Source organism: Gopherus flavomarginatus, chromosome 19 (genome assembly GCF_025201925.1).
Source record: "Gopherus flavomarginatus isolate rGopFla2 chromosome 19, rGopFla2.mat.asm, whole genome shotgun sequence".
Classification (NCBI taxonomy): domain Eukaryota; kingdom Metazoa; phylum Chordata; order Testudines; family Testudinidae; genus Gopherus; species Gopherus flavomarginatus.
This window is the reverse complement of record NC_066635.1, coordinates 8656999-8676487: the sequence shown is the minus strand read 5'-3', so window position 1 is coordinate 8676487 and position 19489 is coordinate 8656999. Positions and strand designations below refer to the sequence as shown.

Genomic DNA, 19489 nt, shown 5'->3' with positions numbered 1-19489 from the left:
TGCTGTACTACCTGTGTCTGTTTTTAGAGATGAGGAAGCTTCTCCCCATTACTATCTCTGATATGCAATGTGAAATTCGTGGTCTCTATTTGTAGGATGCAGAGGGAAGAACTCCAATCCATGTTGCCATTAGCAACCAGCATAATGTCATCATTCAGCTGATGATTTCACATCCAGAAATCAGACTGAATATGCGTGACCGGCAGGGCATGACTCCATTTGCATGTGCTATGACCTACAAGAATAACAAAGCAGCAGAGGCAATCCTGAAGCGGGAGGCAGGAGCTGCTGAGCAGGTAAGGTAGGGACATGATATGCATATTAGGTTCTTTAACTGACTAGATGCACAGGTGTGTTAGTAGCCTGTGCCCTGCAGAGATTATGCTTTATTTTGCTCTTAGCTGGCTTATTCCAGATATTAATCCAGTGTGGCATAAAACCAAGGCCTGCTAGAAACCAAAGGCTGACTGTGTTGAAGTGGTGTGCTGAGCCTTGGTGTCCTCATTGTTCTATATAGTGTCTTGTCAGTTCCTATAGCCATGTTATCTCCACATCATGCTCAGTATAAATTGAAGGGTGAGTCCAGGCAGACTTTAATAGTAGTAGTTTTTAATAATAATAAAAATAAAAAAAAAGCCAGGAGAAGCAGGGTGCTATTAACTTTGTAGTGAAATAAAACTTGTTTCAAGCTGTCTTATGTTATGGACTTCTACTGAAGTAAACAGGCTAGAATAGTGTTATAATTCTTAAAATTAGTAAACTTTTGTTGGTCAAGTATTGGCATTTGGACACTTGTTATGATGCATGAAAACACCACTCTTAGTTGTGACTTAATGCAATATAAAACTGTGGAACCTTCACCTATATTGTTAGGCTGCTTGGTGGAAATTTTGGACATCTGTTCAGCAGTCTTCTACCTTGTGTAAGTTAACTATCTATTGAGTATTTTGGGTGCATTGTTAAATCTGTTACCTGCACTATCTAAACCTTGTTTTCTGTGAAGTATAACATAATCCTAAAAAAATCTGTGGTGCACTACTTAATGTTGCCTTTAAACCACACGTGAACAGTGCCATGCGCTCAGTGTCGTCCGTCTGTTCCCCCCTTGCCCCCACGATAATGTGAGCACATCTTGCATTAGTGCATTAGGACTGTATGTTGCCTTCACTTGCACTGTTAAACTCATGTAAATACATTTAACCAAAATAATGTGTTCCACAAATAACAGAACTGTTAACCTGTTTTGCCTATTTCATTAAAATATTATCCAACCTGCAATTACATCTAGAAATTAATAACAAAATATACAAAATGTAGAGAGACAAATATGAAACCATACAAGCTGGTAAATTACTGGTTTGAAAATGGAGGACCTTTTAAGAGCTAGCAAATGCATTCAACCATATTTCTTGGTAACTTAGTATCAGTTGCAGGGAATTGATGCTATCCAGTGGGTCTCCTCCATCTCTAACATCTGGCTTTACAGTGAAAGAATGAGAATGGGCTCTCTGCTTGCAGATAATAACTGAGATGAGGGCAGCAGTAGGGTGACCAGATGTCCCGATTTTATAGGGACCGTCCCAACTTTTGGGTTTTGTCTTATATAGGCTCCTATTACCCCCCTCAGCCCCCCCTCGTGATTTTTTTCACATTTGCTGACTGGTCACCCTAGGCAGCAGGTATTTTATTTGTATTGTAATATCTAGGAGCCCTGGTGGTTGATGACGTACAAACAGAACAAAGACCATCCCTTTTTCTCCAAGGAGCTTAGAGTCTAAATATAAGATCAGAGAATGTATGGATATAGACAGACAACACAAGGAATCAATGGGGCATTATTGGTCAGCGTGATGGGCAGATGTCTCAGTGCACCAGCAGCGGAAAAGGTTGTCAAGTTTGTGGGCAGTACAGCTAAGTTGCCTTTAAGGAAAGATGTGAAGGAAGGATAATGAGTTTTTTTGCAAATATTTACAGCAAGGTTCAGCATGCGAGACAACAGTTCTTGTTCGGAAGCTTAACAGGTGGGCGATGGAGGCTGCCATCATTGGCCACTGCAGGGAGAGGTTGACGTTTTTATACTCAATGAGAGAGAGTACGCTCTGAAGGGCCTTGTAGGTGAAACAAGTAGCTTATGTTTGGTATGATAGAAGGGGAACCAGTAGAGGGGATGCATAGGGAAGGGTGATATGGTCAAAGTGACAGGGCAGGAAAATCACCTTTGTAGTTCCTTTCTGAAAGGATGTGAGTGGGGGCGAGAGATGCTCCAAGGCACAATGTCTCAATTATTGAATCATCCTTTTCTGTCTTTGAGAAATGCAGAATACTGGGGATCATCTAACTGACTTGATCTGTTCTGCTCTTATGAAAGGCTTCATTGTATGCATGCTCTCTCACTGCCTCAGGTGGATAACAAAGGTCGGAACTTCCTCCACGTAGCTGTTCAGAACTCTGATATCGAGAGTGTGCTCTTCCTGATCAGTGTCCAAGCTAATGTGAATTCTAGAGTCCAGGATGCTTCTAAGCTAACACCTTTGCATCTAGCTGTACAAGCGGGCTCAGAAATTATTGTGCGTAATCTGGTATGTACTGGAGAAGATTCTAATGCATTTGAACTTAACGTACTTGATTTTCTTAGTGTCTCAATGCCAATTATAAACCCTTCTAAAATAGCCTACAGCATTAAACTGGGAGTTGAGATCCATGTGTCATAGTACCAAGTCTTGGCCTAAGTTGATATGATCACTTAATAGCTGCCTCAGTTCATCTCTGTATAATGGGAATATTTGCCTCCCATCTAGTGATGGTGTGAGAACTAACTGGAAAGCATTTATGTAATGCATTGAAGTGGAAATGATCTAGTGTACTGGTTGCTGATATGCTCAAAGGAGACATTTCAGGGCTCTCGTCAGTCTCAGGTCTGTCTTCAGCTTCTTGCAGGTGCGAAGGTGAATGAACTGACTAAGCACCGGCAGACTGCTCTCCACTTAGCTGCTCAGCAGGACCTGCCCATTATTTGCTCTGTCCTTCTAGAGAATGGAGTAGACTTTGCGGCTGTGGATGAAAATGGAAATAATGGTAAACGTATCTACTTCTAAACTTCTGCAAATCTTTGCAGTTTAGCAATCCAGCTCTTGGTATCCTCTAGTTTGGGAGCTGGTCGCTGAGTGGATTGCAATTTCTTCAAGGGTATAAAAGAGACAGGATAAGTCTAACTTAAAAGTGGGGGCACATGACTTTGCTAGACTTCCTAACTACTGTGAGATGTCAGCAGTGCCACTTCAATTTTGGATTTCTTTCCCCATCCCCAGCTCTCCATCTGGCTGTGATGCATGGTCGTCTAAACAATATCCGTATCCTCCTGACAGAATGTAATGTGGATGCTGAAGCCTTTAATCTTCGGTAAATACTGCTGTTACGTGCTATTCTGCATGAACACACTTTTAGATCATAAGCAAATTTAAAAAATGTGTGTGTAAACATGACTGCATAAAAACTTTTAATTCTGTAGATCAACTTAAAAGTTGACAATGCACTTTCAAGGTGCACAAAGCAATAAATGTTCAAAATTCACTTCATTCAAACACCTCTTAACAATTATTTCAGTATCTTTTCTCAGCATGAATTAAGCACTTAAATCACATGCGTTGAACTCTAAATGACTAATTCAAGAAAACAATGTGAACTTTAATTATCCATGCTGTGCTTTAAAACTGTATGCCGTGCTGCTTTATGGACAAGTCAGTCTGAAGCTGACTGAAGTAAATAATCCTAGTATAAACACATCTTGGTCTGCATAACACATAGATTTGTTGTAATATCTGAGCATTTTGTGTTGTCAGAGGTCAGTCACCAATGCACATTCTGGGACACTATGGGAAAGATAATGCAGCAGCCATCTGTGAGCTCTTCTTAGAATGTATGCCAGAATATCCTCTAGACAAACCTGATGCTGAAGGAAACACAGGTAACAAGAACTTAGTATTTCTTGAATCTGAAATTTGCTGTTTAAAAAATACTATGCAATTGATGTGAACTGAGGAAAGCATGACTAGTTGGCATAACACTTGTAAAACTGAGATACACATATTCAGTTGTTAATAAATTTAAATCCATTACTAATTTGTAAGACCAAATTAAAAGTTGTCTCAGTTCCAAGTTAATTGTACCTGTGATCTCTTTATGAGCTCTTAGAGGGTGCCTCTCTTGCACTCCAGATCTCTAGCCATCAGGACCACCTCTCTCCAGAGAGATGTAGGCTGCAAACTCTTGCACTGCATAGATTATCCTCAAGATAATGCTGAATTCAAGTCAGACCTGATGAGATGACAGGACTAACCACCCCGGTTTCATAAAGTGAAATAGTATTTATTGTTTTGTCAAGATGCATCTTTTCTGAGGATTTTTTTTTCCTCTCTCAGTAAACAGGCCTAGTTTATCAGCCAGTTACCCATTCTTCTTAGGGATTCCGATAGCATTAAAGTAGTGCAGGGTCTGTCTCTCTTGGTCATAGTTCTGTCAGTTCTTTGATCCAGTGTATGTGATGTCTCTCTGTGTCAGGGTGGTCGCTTCCATACACTTGTCAGTTCTTTGCTTGCTGGGCCTCTTGAACCAGGTAAAACTAATCTAGTCTGTCCAATTTCCCACAAGAGTTGAGACTTTTTTTTTTCCTCTTTCTTCCTCCAGAGTTAACTGCCTAGGGATTTGCACTAATTTAGTCATAGTGACTTCAGCTCCTGCAGGAAACCCTGTATCTCCCCCATTGAGTTAGGAATACAATCACTAGCCCATATACTTCTAAAGCTGATGCAGTAGTCCTTGAATATTCCATGTGTCCATACCATTTGTCATACAAGTATCTCCACATGTTGCATCTGTGAGTGCGGGGAAAATATTAGTCTGCCCCAGAAGGGAAATGTCTGCCTTTGCTTTTCAGTGCTTCTCTTGGCCTATATGAAGGGAAATGCTAACTTGTGCCGTGCTATAGTGAGAGCTGGGGCTCGTCTTGGGGTTAACAATAACCAAGGAGTCAATATCTTCAACTACCAAGTTGCTACAAAACAGCTTCTCTTTAGACTTTTGGGTAAGTACATTAAGCACTCAAGTATCCCAAAAAAAGCCTAGGCTGTTTTTTTTTTAGTGAGACTTGCTTAAAGTTGGGACCCAAAATTAGTGGTCTGACTTTGAGGGGAGCTGGGCTCCCACAGATTCCGCTGCCTTCACCAAGAGTTGCAAGTGCTCCTACCTTTGCCTGACCTTTTCAGTGGATCTGTGCTTAACTTCAGGCACTTGAGCTTAAATTCTGGCCATAACTCTTAAACCGTCCCCCTTTTTAAAAAAAAAAAAAAAAAAAGGTAAGGCAATCTACCAACATCACACTGGTTTTCAAAATGAAACATTGTTAAATATACCCCTTGACCACTTGCTTGTGTGTTCTTTGCACACACCTTGGACAATGGAACAACTTTCTGGTACTTTTTAATGTTGCAATCCAGCTTCCATTGACTTAATACTTCAGAAAACTCTACTAAACAGTCTGAACTTTGGCACCAAATATGCTAAATACAGTTTCATTAAGGTTGGTGGGCACTTGTTCAGCTGTTTGAGTCTGTGATAGCGGTGATCTAAGCTCTGAAAGGAGGGGCAAGGTGACCATTCTAAATATAGTCATAAAAATGTTTTTGAGCTATTAAGGGGGAGACTTGTTTCAAAGGACATACAAGTTCTTCACTTTCCTTACAGATATGCTATCAAAAGAACCTCCCTGGTGTGATGGTTCCAACTGCTATGAATGCACTGCCAAGTTTGGAGTCACAACAAGGAAGCATCATTGGTAACTTAATTTATAAAATATTACTACACTCTTCCTTCCTCTTTCTCCCGCCCCTTCCCCGACTAATTTTCAGAATATAACTGGCTTGGTTTAAGCAATCTTGGAAGAAGCATAATCTTCTGTAGAGGTATAAAATGCATATGGGTAAAGGAGTACTTGATCCCTGTGAATTAAACCCCTCTTCCATATTCTACTTCAGTTGCTAAGTAGAGGTTTTTTCCAGAGCCCCACTGCCTGGCTGAAACAGCTCTCAGGTGCAGGCTCCCATCTGAATGACTGGCTGTTGGGCAGTAAGCTGCCTGCAGTTGCATGTAAGGAAGGAGGTTGCCTGTCAATGAAACTCCTTTTTTCATCAGGGGTGAGAAGCCACTTGCAGTGTTGAGAGCTGGGGTGTTGGTGAGGGAAACCTGCTGTAAGCTGTGTAGTTGTAGCCATTGGTGGTCCCAAGATATGAGACACAAGGTGGGTGAGGAATATCTTTTTTTATTGGACCAACTTCTTGTCCCTCACCAACAGAGGTTGGGCCAGTAAGATATTACCTCACCGACCTGGGCTTGGGAACCTGCTGTCAGTTATTGTGGGGCTCCCAAGCTGTAGCAAAGAAGAAAAACCATAGGGACTCTGGAAGCAGTCTTACAGTCTATTGGATTGTGGTCCCGTACACATTTTTGTAGAACCTCAGAGTTACAAACTTACTCATCAGCCACACACGTCATTTGGAACCGGAAGTACACAATCAAGCAGCTGCCGAGTCAGAGGGTATGTGGGGGGGAGCAAATGCAGTACAGTACTATGAAATGTAAACTATATTAAAAGCAGCGTTTTTCTTGTAAATGTTTGAACAAAAGATTATCGTGGTTCTTTCAGAGTTACGAACACTTCAGTTACAACTTCCTTTCTCCATGTGTTTGTAAGTCTGAGGTTCTACTTTTATGTGAAAAGTGCTTCAAATGAAGGTGTTCCTAGCAGAAGTCTACCACAGTTTCTTTGACCTATGTGGCCATAGATGCTTTTTTTGAACTAATCTGCAAAGCTGATGTAAACTGCTCTTGGCTAATATTTCTCATTGGGTTCTCAGGGAAGCTGCAGTAGAAACCTAATCGTAATCCAGGCTTGACTATGTTGACTACTATTATTCCTTTTTAGTAGGGATTGAGACGTACAGCCAAGGTGCATGCAAGGGACAAACATCACCTAGATGGGGAGATAAAGTTGTTTAACTGCTGTAGCTCCCTTGGTGGGACTAGCAAAAAGTTTCCGGTGTTGAAGGATCAATATTGGGGATCATTTCAGGAATTAGTAACACTCATATTTATGCAGTCTTACTCACTTAGTGTTCATTAACTCTCCTCAGATTAGGCTGGAGCGTTTCTCTAAGATAGAATTGATTCTAGTTAGTGTTTGATACTGCTCTAGAATCCAATTTCATTATTGGTATGGGAAGACCTGGAGCTATTAACTCTCCTTATATAATAAGTGTTGTCTTAGCAGGAAGGTGGCTCCAGTGATTGGTAAATAACTCTAGTGGAAGCAGTTCTTATTACTGCCACCAGACACTGGGGTCTCATATATAAAAAACAGCCACTTACTATAAAAGATGACTCTCTCTCCTTTTTGTAACCTCTCAAACACTGAAACATTGATTCTTCACTCTCACCAGGGTGTCTGAGCACATAACATGGGCTTCATTGTTCTGATGTTGAAATTATACATGACTAACTCATGCTTGAAAAGAACAAGAGTACTTGTGGCACCTTAGTCTCTAAGGTTCCACAAGTACTCCTGTTCTTATTGCAGATGCAGACTAACACAGCTGCTACTCCGAAATAACTCATGCTTTTCTCCCCCACACAGCCGCCACTGTGGACGTCTGCTCTGCCATAGATGCTCAACAAAGGAGATTCCAATCATAAAATTTGACTTAAACAAGCCTGTTAGAGTTTGCAACATCTGCTTTGACGTCTTGACTCTGGGAGGAGTCTCCTAGTACGTTGTAGGAGTAGGGGGATTCTCGGTCAGTGCTCTTCAGACAGCAACTCTGCTAGCAAGCCCTGGACGCAGGGAAGGGGAGGCCTATACATGTCTTCCTTTGGCAATAGACTGAACTAATTAAGGACCATGTTACGATATATTCCAGTATAAATCATTTTGTATGATTATAAATGTGTTGGGCTGTGATAGACTTCACTGGTAAACAAATTGGAGTGATAAACATGAATTGAGTTAGACCCTCCTAGTTGCCACAAGCATGGATTTAAAATTGCATTAGCCTTGTGTCCCTGTACGGATCAAAACAGCAGGTCTGTGCTTGCCCTGGTGTATTGCATTGGGCTACTCTAAAGTCTTGCCATTTTCAGGCTATTTAATAAGAGGTGGCACTAAGTTTCAAGGGTAAATAGTAACTTTGTGTTATCTTCAAAGATAAGTGTTCCCTTTCTCCATAGAAGGCTCTTTATATAAAACTGGACTGTGCTGTGACAGCCATGACCCACTTTGAGTTAAATCTTTAAACAGGGCTTAAAGGGGCATAGCTGAAGAATCGTGGCCTTACAAGAGAGAGCTTTACAATATCTCTGATTATACAGGACTCAGAATTGCAGTTCCACATATTGATACCTCCTGAGTAAATGTCTCATTAGCTCCAGCATGTTCAAGAGGATTTGCAGGCTCCTTTTAATTGGCAGACGTTCTTCATGGCTGCTAGAACTGATGAAGTCCACTTTTTCTGTTTTATTATTTGCATCAGTGGTCTTTCTGGCTTTAAAACAATTCTTGTCACTTAAGTGCTCCAAGAACAGACCTAAGTTTACACTAATTGAAGAAGAAACACTAAAAGAAAACAGATTGGGTAGTTAAACTTGCTGCAAAGGAGTACTGTGCTGGAGCAGCAGTTATGAATCCTACAAGACGCTAGTTACTAGTGGCATTTTCTTGTTGGATCTAAAGACTATGGTTAATCAGTGCACAATGGAACCAGCAACTCCCCTAATACAAAACATGCTGCTTCTGCACTTCTAGACGGTCAGAACACGTCTCCAAATCCAGCAAAATGGCCAGTTATTGGCAGTATTTTGAGGTTCACTATCAAATGTTAGGCCGTTGGGATTGCAGGAAGGAGTTCTGACTGCACTGTGAAACAGCCTGACGGCAGACCTTTGCACACTAACTGCAATGGGTTTTTTCTGACCTGGCTGTGGTTCCTCTTAAATATGCTGAACCTACGAAACAATGGCACAGGTCCCCCCCACCCCGAAAGTAGCTCATAAATCACTTAGCTGCTAGTAAGCACTTACTCTGGTGAATTGGCTGTTGTATGATAGGTAAAAGGTGTCAGTCAGTTTAATGTGTACTTAATGAAAAGGTGTCTTGCCTTGTTAGTTTTTTAGCCCTGGGAGATAAATGTAGACCAGACTACATGCAGCATTCCCTATCTCTGCTCCACGAACAAATCAGTTGTGTATATATTTTTTAGTGTTCATTAACCACTATTATGTGATACAGTGCGTGCAATAGGGATGCAGATATTCACAACTTCTTCAATTTCCCTGTCTTTGGGAAAAGTGACATGTCCAGTATCTCTTGCCTATATATGTAAAATGACTGATAAACCAGAGTGCTACTTTTTTATATTTCTGTGACTTATAGGATATTTGCTTTATGCTAGGCAAAATTTGGGCTTGTACAGTAAAGTAAAGACCTGACACCCATCTAGTGCATTTCAGATGGAATCTTAGTTCGCTGCTCGGTCTTCCAACATATGTTGATGCAAAAACTGGAACCCTGAACTTAGTAACACTAGAGTGAAATAATGGACCAACTTCGTTTTCGTTCTCTATCAGTGCAGATCATGTTGGTTGTAATGGCAGTAGCTGTGTTCTTTCAGTAAAGAACAAATACTGCCACTTTCTTAAAAGGTGGTATTCTTCTCTAATATAAAATGTCTACCATCAGTATATCGAACTGAATATCGACTTGCAGCAGACTAGTTCTGAGGCACTTGAGATGGATGGCATGAGTCTCAAAAGCACTTAATTACAAAGCATGACAGTTTAAATGATCAAAAGAAATCCTGGACTATCTAAGAAGAATCATGTATCACTTCTGATCATGTTTTAAAATGTCAGTAACTCATCATGGGTTTGCACAAGTTAAATTCCCATTTACTGTGTTAAAAGGGCAAATGGATTAAGTATCAGTTCAAAGAAATGATTGTCTTGTCTATTTTAACTGGTTGACTGACCACATCCAGTGATCAGGTGTAACTTTTCACATTTGCTTGCTATCTTTCCGACTTAAAACCTGTCAAGAGAAGGAAAGATGCAGCACTAAAAGATACGAGTGGTTATTCTAGAGTCATTTGCATAGTGATTCATAAATGGACTTTGTTAGGAAGTTGACAAGACTTCATCTGTCTAGTGCTTTACAGCAATTAGTCTCAACAAGATTAGAATATTTGACTTGTAGAATTGAGTTCTTTGGCCCCTTACCATTATCAAAACGCTTTTTTTTTTTTTTAAAGAAGTTCAGTAAGACAGATTTGACTTCCATGTTTACTTCAATTTGGGAAGGCCTCTGAGACGTGCTTGGCAGTCTTCATAATCGAGAGCAGGTTTAGTTTCTCATACTAGCCTACTCTTGCATGTTGCAAACTCCCTCCTTTTGAGGGGTGGAGTAGAAATTTAATGATTGCTTTAAAAATGCAAGTGTCTTAAATCCTCTGGTAAATCCTACCTAGCGCTTTTAAAGTACACCAGCATTCGTTCTGAAAGGGTCCTCTATGCCTCACTGGAATTTAAAGGCAGGTATGAATATTCATAGCCCTTCCATGTACAACCTGAAATGTGCATCTGAGATTGAATTCAAAGTAACTACATTCTCTTAACAGAAATTTGACACATTTAAAGTGCCTTTACTGATTGTTTGTTTGTTTTCTGGGCAACTTAAATTACTAAACAAATTTGTAAATCCCCCCCCCCCCCCCCCGGCCTCAACACACAAGTTGAGCTATAGGCAGCCCAAACTACCTATTAGCCCCCCCCAATCTTTTACCTCATAACTAAGACCTAATGTTTACATTTCCCCCCCCTCCCCCAGGGGTGTGAAGTTTACCACACCTCAGCTTCACTTCCTGTAGAGACTATCTACCTGGTGTGCATTTTTTTTCTTCACAGCTCTGTTAGGGTTGGTAGTCATACTGTGTTAAAGGGCACAAATCAAGTGAAAGCTCTTGAAGATCTCTGGTGGTGGTCTGTACATTTCTAACTTGGCAAACAAATAATGCACATCTTCCTTTTATGTGGTATATTTATGACTGTGACCAAAAAACTCTGCCACCCCTGCTGTCCTTAGATACTCACAACTTAGAAAATGTTCATCAGTCTGCACATGTCAAGGGTTGGATGAGCATGAGACTGAACTCCCTTCTTGGCCCTATATGCAGTTTTGTTAGGTAGGGTTTCAGGCACTTAAGGCTGAATGGGGAAAGTTTGTGGTGCTTGTTCTGTAGTGAAAGAGAAATTTGGTCTCCAGCATGGTCAACCCAGCCCCTCACCCAAGCACAAAACTAATTCTAATTTAAAACTAGAAATTGAAGTAAAAGTTTTGGAGGGGGGGAATAACCTATTTCACTCTAGTAAATGAGAATGTGTTTTGAAATTACTGGTGTTAAAGGTACTAACAAAGCATTACTAATTAACTTGCTAAAAGTTTACAGATGCCTTAAAGACTTCCTGTATGGAGACCAGTGGCTAGTACAATTTCCTTGTCATGTAGCATATATAAGATCTGTATAACAAATGAACATAGGGAGTTTTTTGTATACCAAGTATTTATATTTTGATTCCCCTTAACAGCAATTTGCTGCAGACCTGGATATTGCAACAAATTTACTGTTGCATGTTTTACCGAAGTGTAAAAGTAAGACCAAACTATAATGTGAAACTTTGTCATTCTTGCTGTTTATGAAATAGTCTTAGAACAATGGCATTTTCTGTTCAGTTCATTCTAAAAACGTTTATTTGCAATATTCCTACTCTATAATGAGCTCTTGTAACAAACTGAGGATAACTAGATAAAATACATCATGGGCTGTGAACCTTGATACAAAAATACATCTATTGCATCAGTAATGACAAAGTGCATCAAGACAAGTCTTATACCCTTAGTCAGTTCCAAGCAAGAAGGAAAATGTTTACCAGTAAACCCTGGGAGTAAGATTTAATTAAATTTCAACTTACCTTTTGTTTTGTAAATGATTATCTTAACCAAATAGTGATTATTCCAGACATCATGTATTGTACAATTCTTGTATAATTGCTTAACTAGCATTATTTTGGCAGACTGACTCCTCTGACTTTGCTGTATTCTTAATTGACATTAAATTATGCACTCTTCAAACCCCTTTCAGTAGGCTTGGTTGCAGTCATTACTGTGTAGTCCTGATTTCCTGTACTGCCCAGGTCTGGACCTTCAATCAACTAGTTCTGTTCATGTTTTTCCCAAACCAGTTAACTTCAGATGCATGAAATGTAATACTGAGTTGGAAGTTAATTGAAATAAAATAAGCAAAACCATGAGTGCAAAGGCCTGTTACACTTGGCAGATGCCTTGTGTCATCTAATCCATGCAGCTTTTCTTCAAAAAGAGAAGCTCCAGAATAACTGAAACCAGCCAAAAGCATTTTGTTAGGATTGTTTGTTTGAGATGCATATGTTTTAACAATAAATATTTGCTAAAAATCACTAATTGAGATATGAACTTCATTGAGGAACTATATACATCAGAGCCATCTGATTATAGCATATAGTTCAGGGAATTACTTATACCCTGTAGAATAATAAAATACAGCATGCATCTAAGTGCTCCTTGCTATATCACGATGACGAATTCCCATCATCCTTCCAAGAACATTAACAGAGCCCTCAGCTGTAGAATGCTACAGCCTCCCTAGGAGTAACTTACGTTGTTAACTTTGTTTGCTGTAGTCCAAGCATCATGCTATATCATTCCAATGGGTGTATATATAACTGCACATACTCAACCATCCTTGTTGTAAACAGTATGTGCATTAACTGAAGTGAAAGTGCTATTCTTAATACCTCCCTCTTCTCCTCCCCACCCCCTAATGTGGAGGATAGTCAATGACTAATAACCACCTCCATCCAGTGAATTCTTGCTCTGTGTTGGAGTTCTGCCAATTTACAGCAGCTGAGCATTGGTTCCTAAGAATAGTGTCACTTCTTACCCATTGATGTGAATCTCATTTTTTTGGGTCTGCATCACAATTAGAGTTGCCAACTTTCTAACCAAACCTTTGCCCTGCCCCACTCACTCCATCCCCTTCCTCTGTCACTCACTGTCCCCCACTTTTGCTCACTTTCACTAGGCTGGGGGGGGGGGGGAAGAGTCCCTTTTCAACCAGGTGTGTTGGGTTGAAAACCAGACAACCCAATTCATGATTCAATTTCTAAATTAACTTCTACTGATTTCACAGTGCACTCAGCAGCCTCAAACCTACAGTAGGATGAAATGTGTCTGTCACTACTTAATCTTTAAGTGATCAACTCTGCCTTAGGCTACAGTTTTCACCTGGAGAGCTATTGCATAAGTACTTGAAGGGATCTGACTACTTCCTTACAATTCCTGTTCTTTTGTGGCACTTAATTAGCTGGTTATTAATCTCACTCCTAGCCTCAGGATGTAATACTAAGGCTCTTAAGGAATCTGATTATTTCTTCTCTGCCCAAAAGCAGGAAGGGCTGTACAGCTGAGGACTCCAACAGTAATGTGTGGGTTTCAAGGTTTAGTCAAGTGTTGCCCAGCATTAGTAGTGACTTACTGTCTGCCTTATTCATTGGGTTAAACGGATGTCCTTTAGCTGCACTGTTTGGCTAATTCTGAAGCAGTCTTCCATCTCCAGTCCTCCTTCTTGTTAGATGCCCTTGGCCATGGGGCAAAGATGAACACAGATTATACTCGGGTGTCAAAAGTAGCTTTGTGCTGCAAACACTTTTTTTGGCAACAATATGAAATGTCATAGGCTTCCTAGCACCCAGTTAAATTGCAATGGGTCAATAACCTAATCCCTCTAGCAACCTGCTCCTATCAGTCAACTGAGGAGAGACTTGCAGGTTCTTGTACCCTATCAGCTTAAGCTGCTTATCTTCTGCAAACCACTTCCTTGAGCCTGAAATGAAAAATCTCAGTACAGCAATCTGCCATCAGACACCTTACTACAGCTATCCTGAAAAGGCAAGCAATGCAAGTAACTTGCTGTTACAGGCATATAATGCTTTTGGACAGCCTGTCTTTTTCAGTTATTCATCAGGTACAATTAATATTCTGTTGTGAGTCATGAGAGAGAATGAACTACTCCTTATCTAGACTTTACAATCTAAAGTTACCTTCAGTCCTCCAACATTTTAAATGTGCACCAGAAATCTTGTATCGCACGGGGCAGAAACTGCAAAATGTGGGAATTCCTTTTGGAAACATTTTGCCTTCAATTTGGGTTATTGTTCTAGGCAAATAAGGATTATCCTCCAAGGGGACAATGACTCTTTTCCAACAGTAGATCTTGTCTTCCTGAAAATGGCACTCTTATCACTACAAGGACCATGACTATCCGTTGTCATTTGCAGTTTAGTAAGGATTTTGCAGTTTGCTGCACTGAAATCTAATTTGGGCACATAAGTTTAAAAATCTAGGGCTAAAGTCAGCACCCTAAAACATATTTCAGATCCATACCCTATGGGAGTTTTGCCCCATAACATATTAAAAAAAGGTAGCTTCAACTACCTGTTTCTAGTCTAGCAAACTGAAGGTGTATTTAACCTCAGTTTCCAACAAGAAGCATTGGGAGGTGGCAAGAAGCTTAGAGCATGAGAGAGAGAAATACTATGAAACGTGGAGAGGCAACACAACTAGAAAAACAAACTTTAATAAATTTATAAACCATGACCATGTTTGTTGCTGTGCACCACTTACAAAAGCCAGTCTACAGTGAACATGCTGTGCTAGCTCTAAGTGGGGGGAGTGCACAGCATAGGACTTAGGTGAGCATTCTTGAATACTACTTTTCCCTCTTGTGCTCACTGTCACACAGTGACTTGCACTAGTTAAGCATTTTGGGGGGAGAGGGAAGAGAACTGGGCAAGGGAGACCTTCAGGAAGTTTTCCTCTTTTGTAAAATAGTTTTATATACCAATAGCTTGCATTAGTATTTAGGCAACACACAACACTATTTGATTTTGCAAATTAGAGTAACACATGGATGGGTCTTGTCAAAGACCTGATTCCTGCCCTGAAGACTTTACAATCTAATGAGAGAGAGACAGTGCAACAAGTAGAGGTAGTAAATAAGTAAGGGAGGAGGAGGAGGACAGATGGATTATAGCAATAAAATCCATTACCTGTCTGTGGATCACTTTCATTGTTCAGTTAGAACAGGACTCATGGCTTCTACATACTATGGCAATAGCAAGTCATAGGATAAGAGAGACGGACTGGGTATACCTTAGGGTTTCCTATACCCAAAGAATGGTAGAAACACTGATACTGCATCACCTCCTGTCCCAGATTCCATCTGACAAGCGTAAATGTTCCATAGCAAAACTAGAAGTAAGGGAAGCTTCTACCATGCTAAGTCATTTCTCAGCAACTTGGTGGCTCAGTGGGTGGTATGTGCAGATTAGTGAGTACAGTATTAGCACAACTCTGCCATAAGAGGAGCAACCTTATGATAGTAGAAAAGGGGGGGGGGCTGTTTTGTATGCTGCAGTAAGTGAAAATGGGTCTACAGTGTAGTGCTATGCTAGCTTAGAGCTCACTTCACTGAGACATTACTCCCACCAGCACCATTCTATAGATACAGCTATTTCTTAATTGCAGAAGAAAAATCCCTTTTTCTTGCCAGAATTAAGTGCCAGTGCACCAACAAGCTACAGCAACAGCTATTGGCAAAGAAGATTTTCCATTTTAACATAATTTTCCTTACCATGCTCCCTCCCGGTGTCACATTTCCATTTTTTTTACCAGCACTTTAGCATGGTGTTTACATTTACTCAAGTATAGTTTTATACAAACTGATTCCTGTTTCTGACTGAGTCTCCCAACTCTTGTATATCAGAGAATCCCCTGTAAACCTCAAAACATGCATTTTTGACTGTACCTAATCAACTATTTCATTTTAGGACAATAAATGCATCAAGTCCAACATGGCTATTGACTCAATCTTTTAGCACACACCAGTCAGCTAGTGGATGGCATCCCTTGTATTCTTGCAAGTTAGGATTGTCCAAGTCCCCTCTGTCACTGTGCTCAGTAGAATCCAATTGTCCAGAGGGAGGTCCAGTAGTTCTCACACACACACAGTGACTATCACTGGAACCGGGCTTGTACAGCTTCCTGGGGACTCCAATCCAGTCTCTGTTCACTCCCCCACTAGGGATGGAAGAATATGATCAAATACAAGCTATGTTATTTCTCACTCAATGGATGTGTATTTCCCACCCACAGCTGAGTCAAAGACCCTTCTGAAGGAGGGCTGGGGCAACTACATGTACACTGAAACCTGGGGTAAGGACCATTTCCAGAAGTCAGCAACCATATTATCCAACATCCACAAGTTTTTTGGTAACTTTTATTGGACCTACTAACTAATACATTGTTGGCTGGACCCTGTAAAGTCAGTTTCACTCTGGAGACTCTCACCTAGGAAAGAGCAAAATGACTAACATCCACCCTTTATTTCTCTGTTTCTTAAAATCCCCCCAAACAAACAGCATAGACACTCCACCTTTTATATTCTTGTGAATAAACTCTTTTACAATAAAGCAGAATGCCTTTTATTATGTGCACCACAATGCCTGTAGTACTAGTGCTGATGTTACTAAAGAACAGGTCAACATAATTCACCTAATATACTATTGCCGCTTCTCAAGCCTGGTACTGCAAGGGGCAAAGTTCCTTTAACACCTGTATTGTTTTAAACAGGAGCTGAATGCACTGGACACTATCCACTATCAGATGCAAACACTACCCTCTGGAAAATGGTATGGGTCTCAATCCAACAGCACACTTGGATCACATAGAATCATAGAAATGTAGGCTGGGAAAGGACCTTTATAGGTCATCTCATCCAGGCCCCAGCACTAACACAGGATTGAGGCCTGCTCTACACTCCAGAATTAGGTCAACTTAAGGCAGCTTACATCTACCTAACTTTAAGTGTCTACACTACAATGATGGTCCCACCACTGTAAGTCGCCCACAACACTGACTTGATTCCACTTCTGCAAGGAAAGAGGCTCAGCTCATCTCCCAAGAAGCACAGGGACCCTCCAATCTCAACTTACATGAGGAGAGCGGGGAAAGGGGCTCAGACCCCCCAACCTCAAGGAACAGGGACCCCTGAGTTCCCACAAGAGGGGAGAATGGGGGGAGGATCCAAGTAACTCCTTGCAGATTTTAGAGCACTTAGCATCAACCTGCAAACAGAAAGTTCTTAGCTATAGCAGAGTTCTCTCTCTGCTAAAATTTACTTAGCTGTCTCATCTGTCCAAGGGGGCTAAGAGGCTTACTCAAGGCCACACGCTTATACAAAACAATCATCCTTGCTGCCTGGCCTAACCATATCACAAACAATTTTTGCTGCATCTGTGCTGAAACTGTCAGTGGTACCTAGACCAGCACAGATAACATCTCAGATGAGATATATCAAGGTGCTTGGTTCTGCAGAATCTGACCACGCCAGCAGGAAGGCAATGTTTACCTTTGTTTGGAACACCAGAATCTGCTGCCACTGGTAGAGCTCCATTCAGAGTTACAGGGTGGGAACTGCTTCTTCTCATTGTTTTGTTCCTTGAACTTCAGCGCTTCTTCAATGACAGCCTTGGCCTGCTCCAGAGCTTTTGTGGGTGCCCCATTTTCATCATAGAATCTTCCTACCAGTTTGCCTTTTGAGGGAACAAAAAGAGCCACTAAGACCATAGCATTTTTTTTTCAATGCCTCGAAAAACTCCAGAAACCCTCTAAAAAGCAGCATACTGTATTAAAAGTGCTGCTTTGGGGCACCCCACGTATATTATTTTAGAAATAACAGAATTAAGTGTGTTTGTACGACCGGGGCTCAAACATATCCATTTGCCTTCAACTCTCTCTCTCTCCCGCCTGTTAGAAGCTTGTAAGGAACAATCAGCAAATCTGGTATATCCTAAACTACAAACACTTTTGGTACATCACTCTCTTCTACTTTCTGTGGAATTCAGGAATTAAAAGAGTTTGGTGCAGCTTTTATCACTCTGTCTTTATTACTCATATGGCCCGCATTACTGTCCTACCTGCTTCAAAGGAAACATTTTGCTGCTTTGCATATGGTAGCCCAAACTATAACTTTTAAATGCTAAAAGAATGCTTTTCCTGGAATAACAACACAACTAGAGAAACGAGACAACTGGCTGGCCCATTACTCTATGCCAAAGGTCCCCAACCTTTTTTGTCTGGCGGCAGTGGACGAGCATCCACCAAAATTCCGCCAACAAGCGGCAACATCAATAGGCATCGCTGCAAAATGCTGCTGACAAGCATCATCATCCAGAGGCGTCGCTGATTAAATGCTGCCAATTTTTGGCGGTATTTCAGCGGCGACACCTCTGGATTATGCAGCTTGTCGGTGGCGTTCTGGCAGATGCTCATCCACCAGCTACTATGTGGGCGCACGTAGATGCCCCGGCGGGTGCCATGGCATGTATGGGCACCAACTTGGGGACCCTTGTTCTGTGGTGATCTTGGATGCAAAAGTGTCCGTGCTCACCTGCACTGATAATATAAAATGCTTAAGCATTTATAATATAAACCAAACAAGGCTCTGAGGATTAACTCAGGTATGCTGCTACATTATTACTCGTCTGTGTTACAGATCACGTACCAACGAAAATGTAGTTCTCACTGTAGAAAGAGAGCCAGTTTTGTATAGTCAATATTTCTGACGGAGATAACCCAGAAACATCATCCACAAGTCCGGTGTTGGTGAAATCTCCTGTCGCAAAAGCCCTGGAGGCATCTTTCCCTGTAGGACAGACATGATGAACATCCAGCTGGGAGATGACACGGCCCAGGGGGTGCGCAGAGAGACGGGGGGGTGGTGGTGGTGTCCAGCTAAGGATCCGCTCTTTAATGCACAGCGCCCCTCGCCCCCCGCTTCATTGCGAGAGGCCAGCTACGGGATCCAGACGGGAGTGGGCAAGTCTCCAACCCAGGAGCGGCAGGGCCCCGGCGCTGCCGCACGCGAGGGGCGGGCGAAGGCCAGTGGGGTGGGGTCCCGCGCGGAGAGGGGGTACCTGCCAAGACACTGTAGGCCGCCCCCGGCCCGTAGTGCTTGTGCCCCCGCCGCACGTCGAACACCTGCCCCAGCACCGCCAGGTAGAGGCCGGGGCTGCCCGGCGCTCCCGTGTGACGCGCGAGCTCGGCGGGGCTCAGCAGCCGGCCCCGCCCAGCGTAGAAAGGGAGCAACCAGGAGCTGGGCTCGAACCCCAGGCCCAGCAGCCAAGTGGCAGCCAAGCCCAGAGCGGGAACCAGGAGCCCCCCTAGCCCCATCGGAGCCAGGGCTGAAAGGGCCGGAGCCGCCCGTAATCAAAATGGCGGAAACGACAATTGGCCTCA

The 19489-nt window shown here is 41.8% G+C and overlaps 2 protein-coding genes across 4 annotated transcripts in view; one reads left to right on the top strand and one right to left on the bottom strand.

Moving 5' to 3' along the window:
• The window catches only part of ANKFY1 (ankyrin repeat and FYVE domain containing 1), a 58478-nt gene extending 46243 nt beyond the window's left edge, over window positions 1–12235 (top strand). For both annotated transcript variants that reach the window (XM_050929530.1, XM_050929531.1), the window contains exons 18-25: window positions 96–296; window positions 2403–2579; window positions 2928–3075; window positions 3309–3399; window positions 3840–3964; window positions 4934–5080; window positions 5740–5830; window positions 7685–12235. In XM_050929530.1, coding sequence (XP_050785487.1) covers window positions 96–296; window positions 2403–2579; window positions 2928–3075; window positions 3309–3399; window positions 3840–3964; window positions 4934–5080; window positions 5740–5830; window positions 7685–7817 — 1113 coding nt within the window. In that variant the 3' untranslated portion in view covers window positions 7818–12235. The remainder of the gene's footprint in view (window positions 1–95; window positions 297–2402; window positions 2580–2927; window positions 3076–3308; window positions 3400–3839; window positions 3965–4933; window positions 5081–5739; window positions 5831–7684) is intronic.
• On the bottom strand, window positions 3864–19473 carry LOC127037596 (neuferricin). 2 transcript variants are annotated; one of them, XM_050929535.1, is made up of 5 exons: window positions 19168–19472; window positions 18756–18896; window positions 17601–17784; window positions 16076–16270; window positions 3864–3949 (listed from the first exon to the last, which is right to left on the bottom strand). In XM_050929535.1, exons 1-5 carry the CDS (start codon window positions 19421–19423, stop codon window positions 3934–3936), a joined length of 792 nt encoding a protein of 263 aa, XP_050785492.1. In that variant the 5' UTR covers window positions 19424–19472; the 3' UTR covers window positions 3864–3933. The 2 variants fall into 2 exon arrangements, with proteins under 2 accessions (XP_050785492.1, XP_050785491.1); XM_050929534.1 differs by lacking the exon at window positions 3864–3949 and adding an exon at window positions 11816–12489 and having other exon boundaries at window positions 19168–19473.
• Between the last annotated feature and the right edge of the window lie 16 nt (window positions 19474–19489).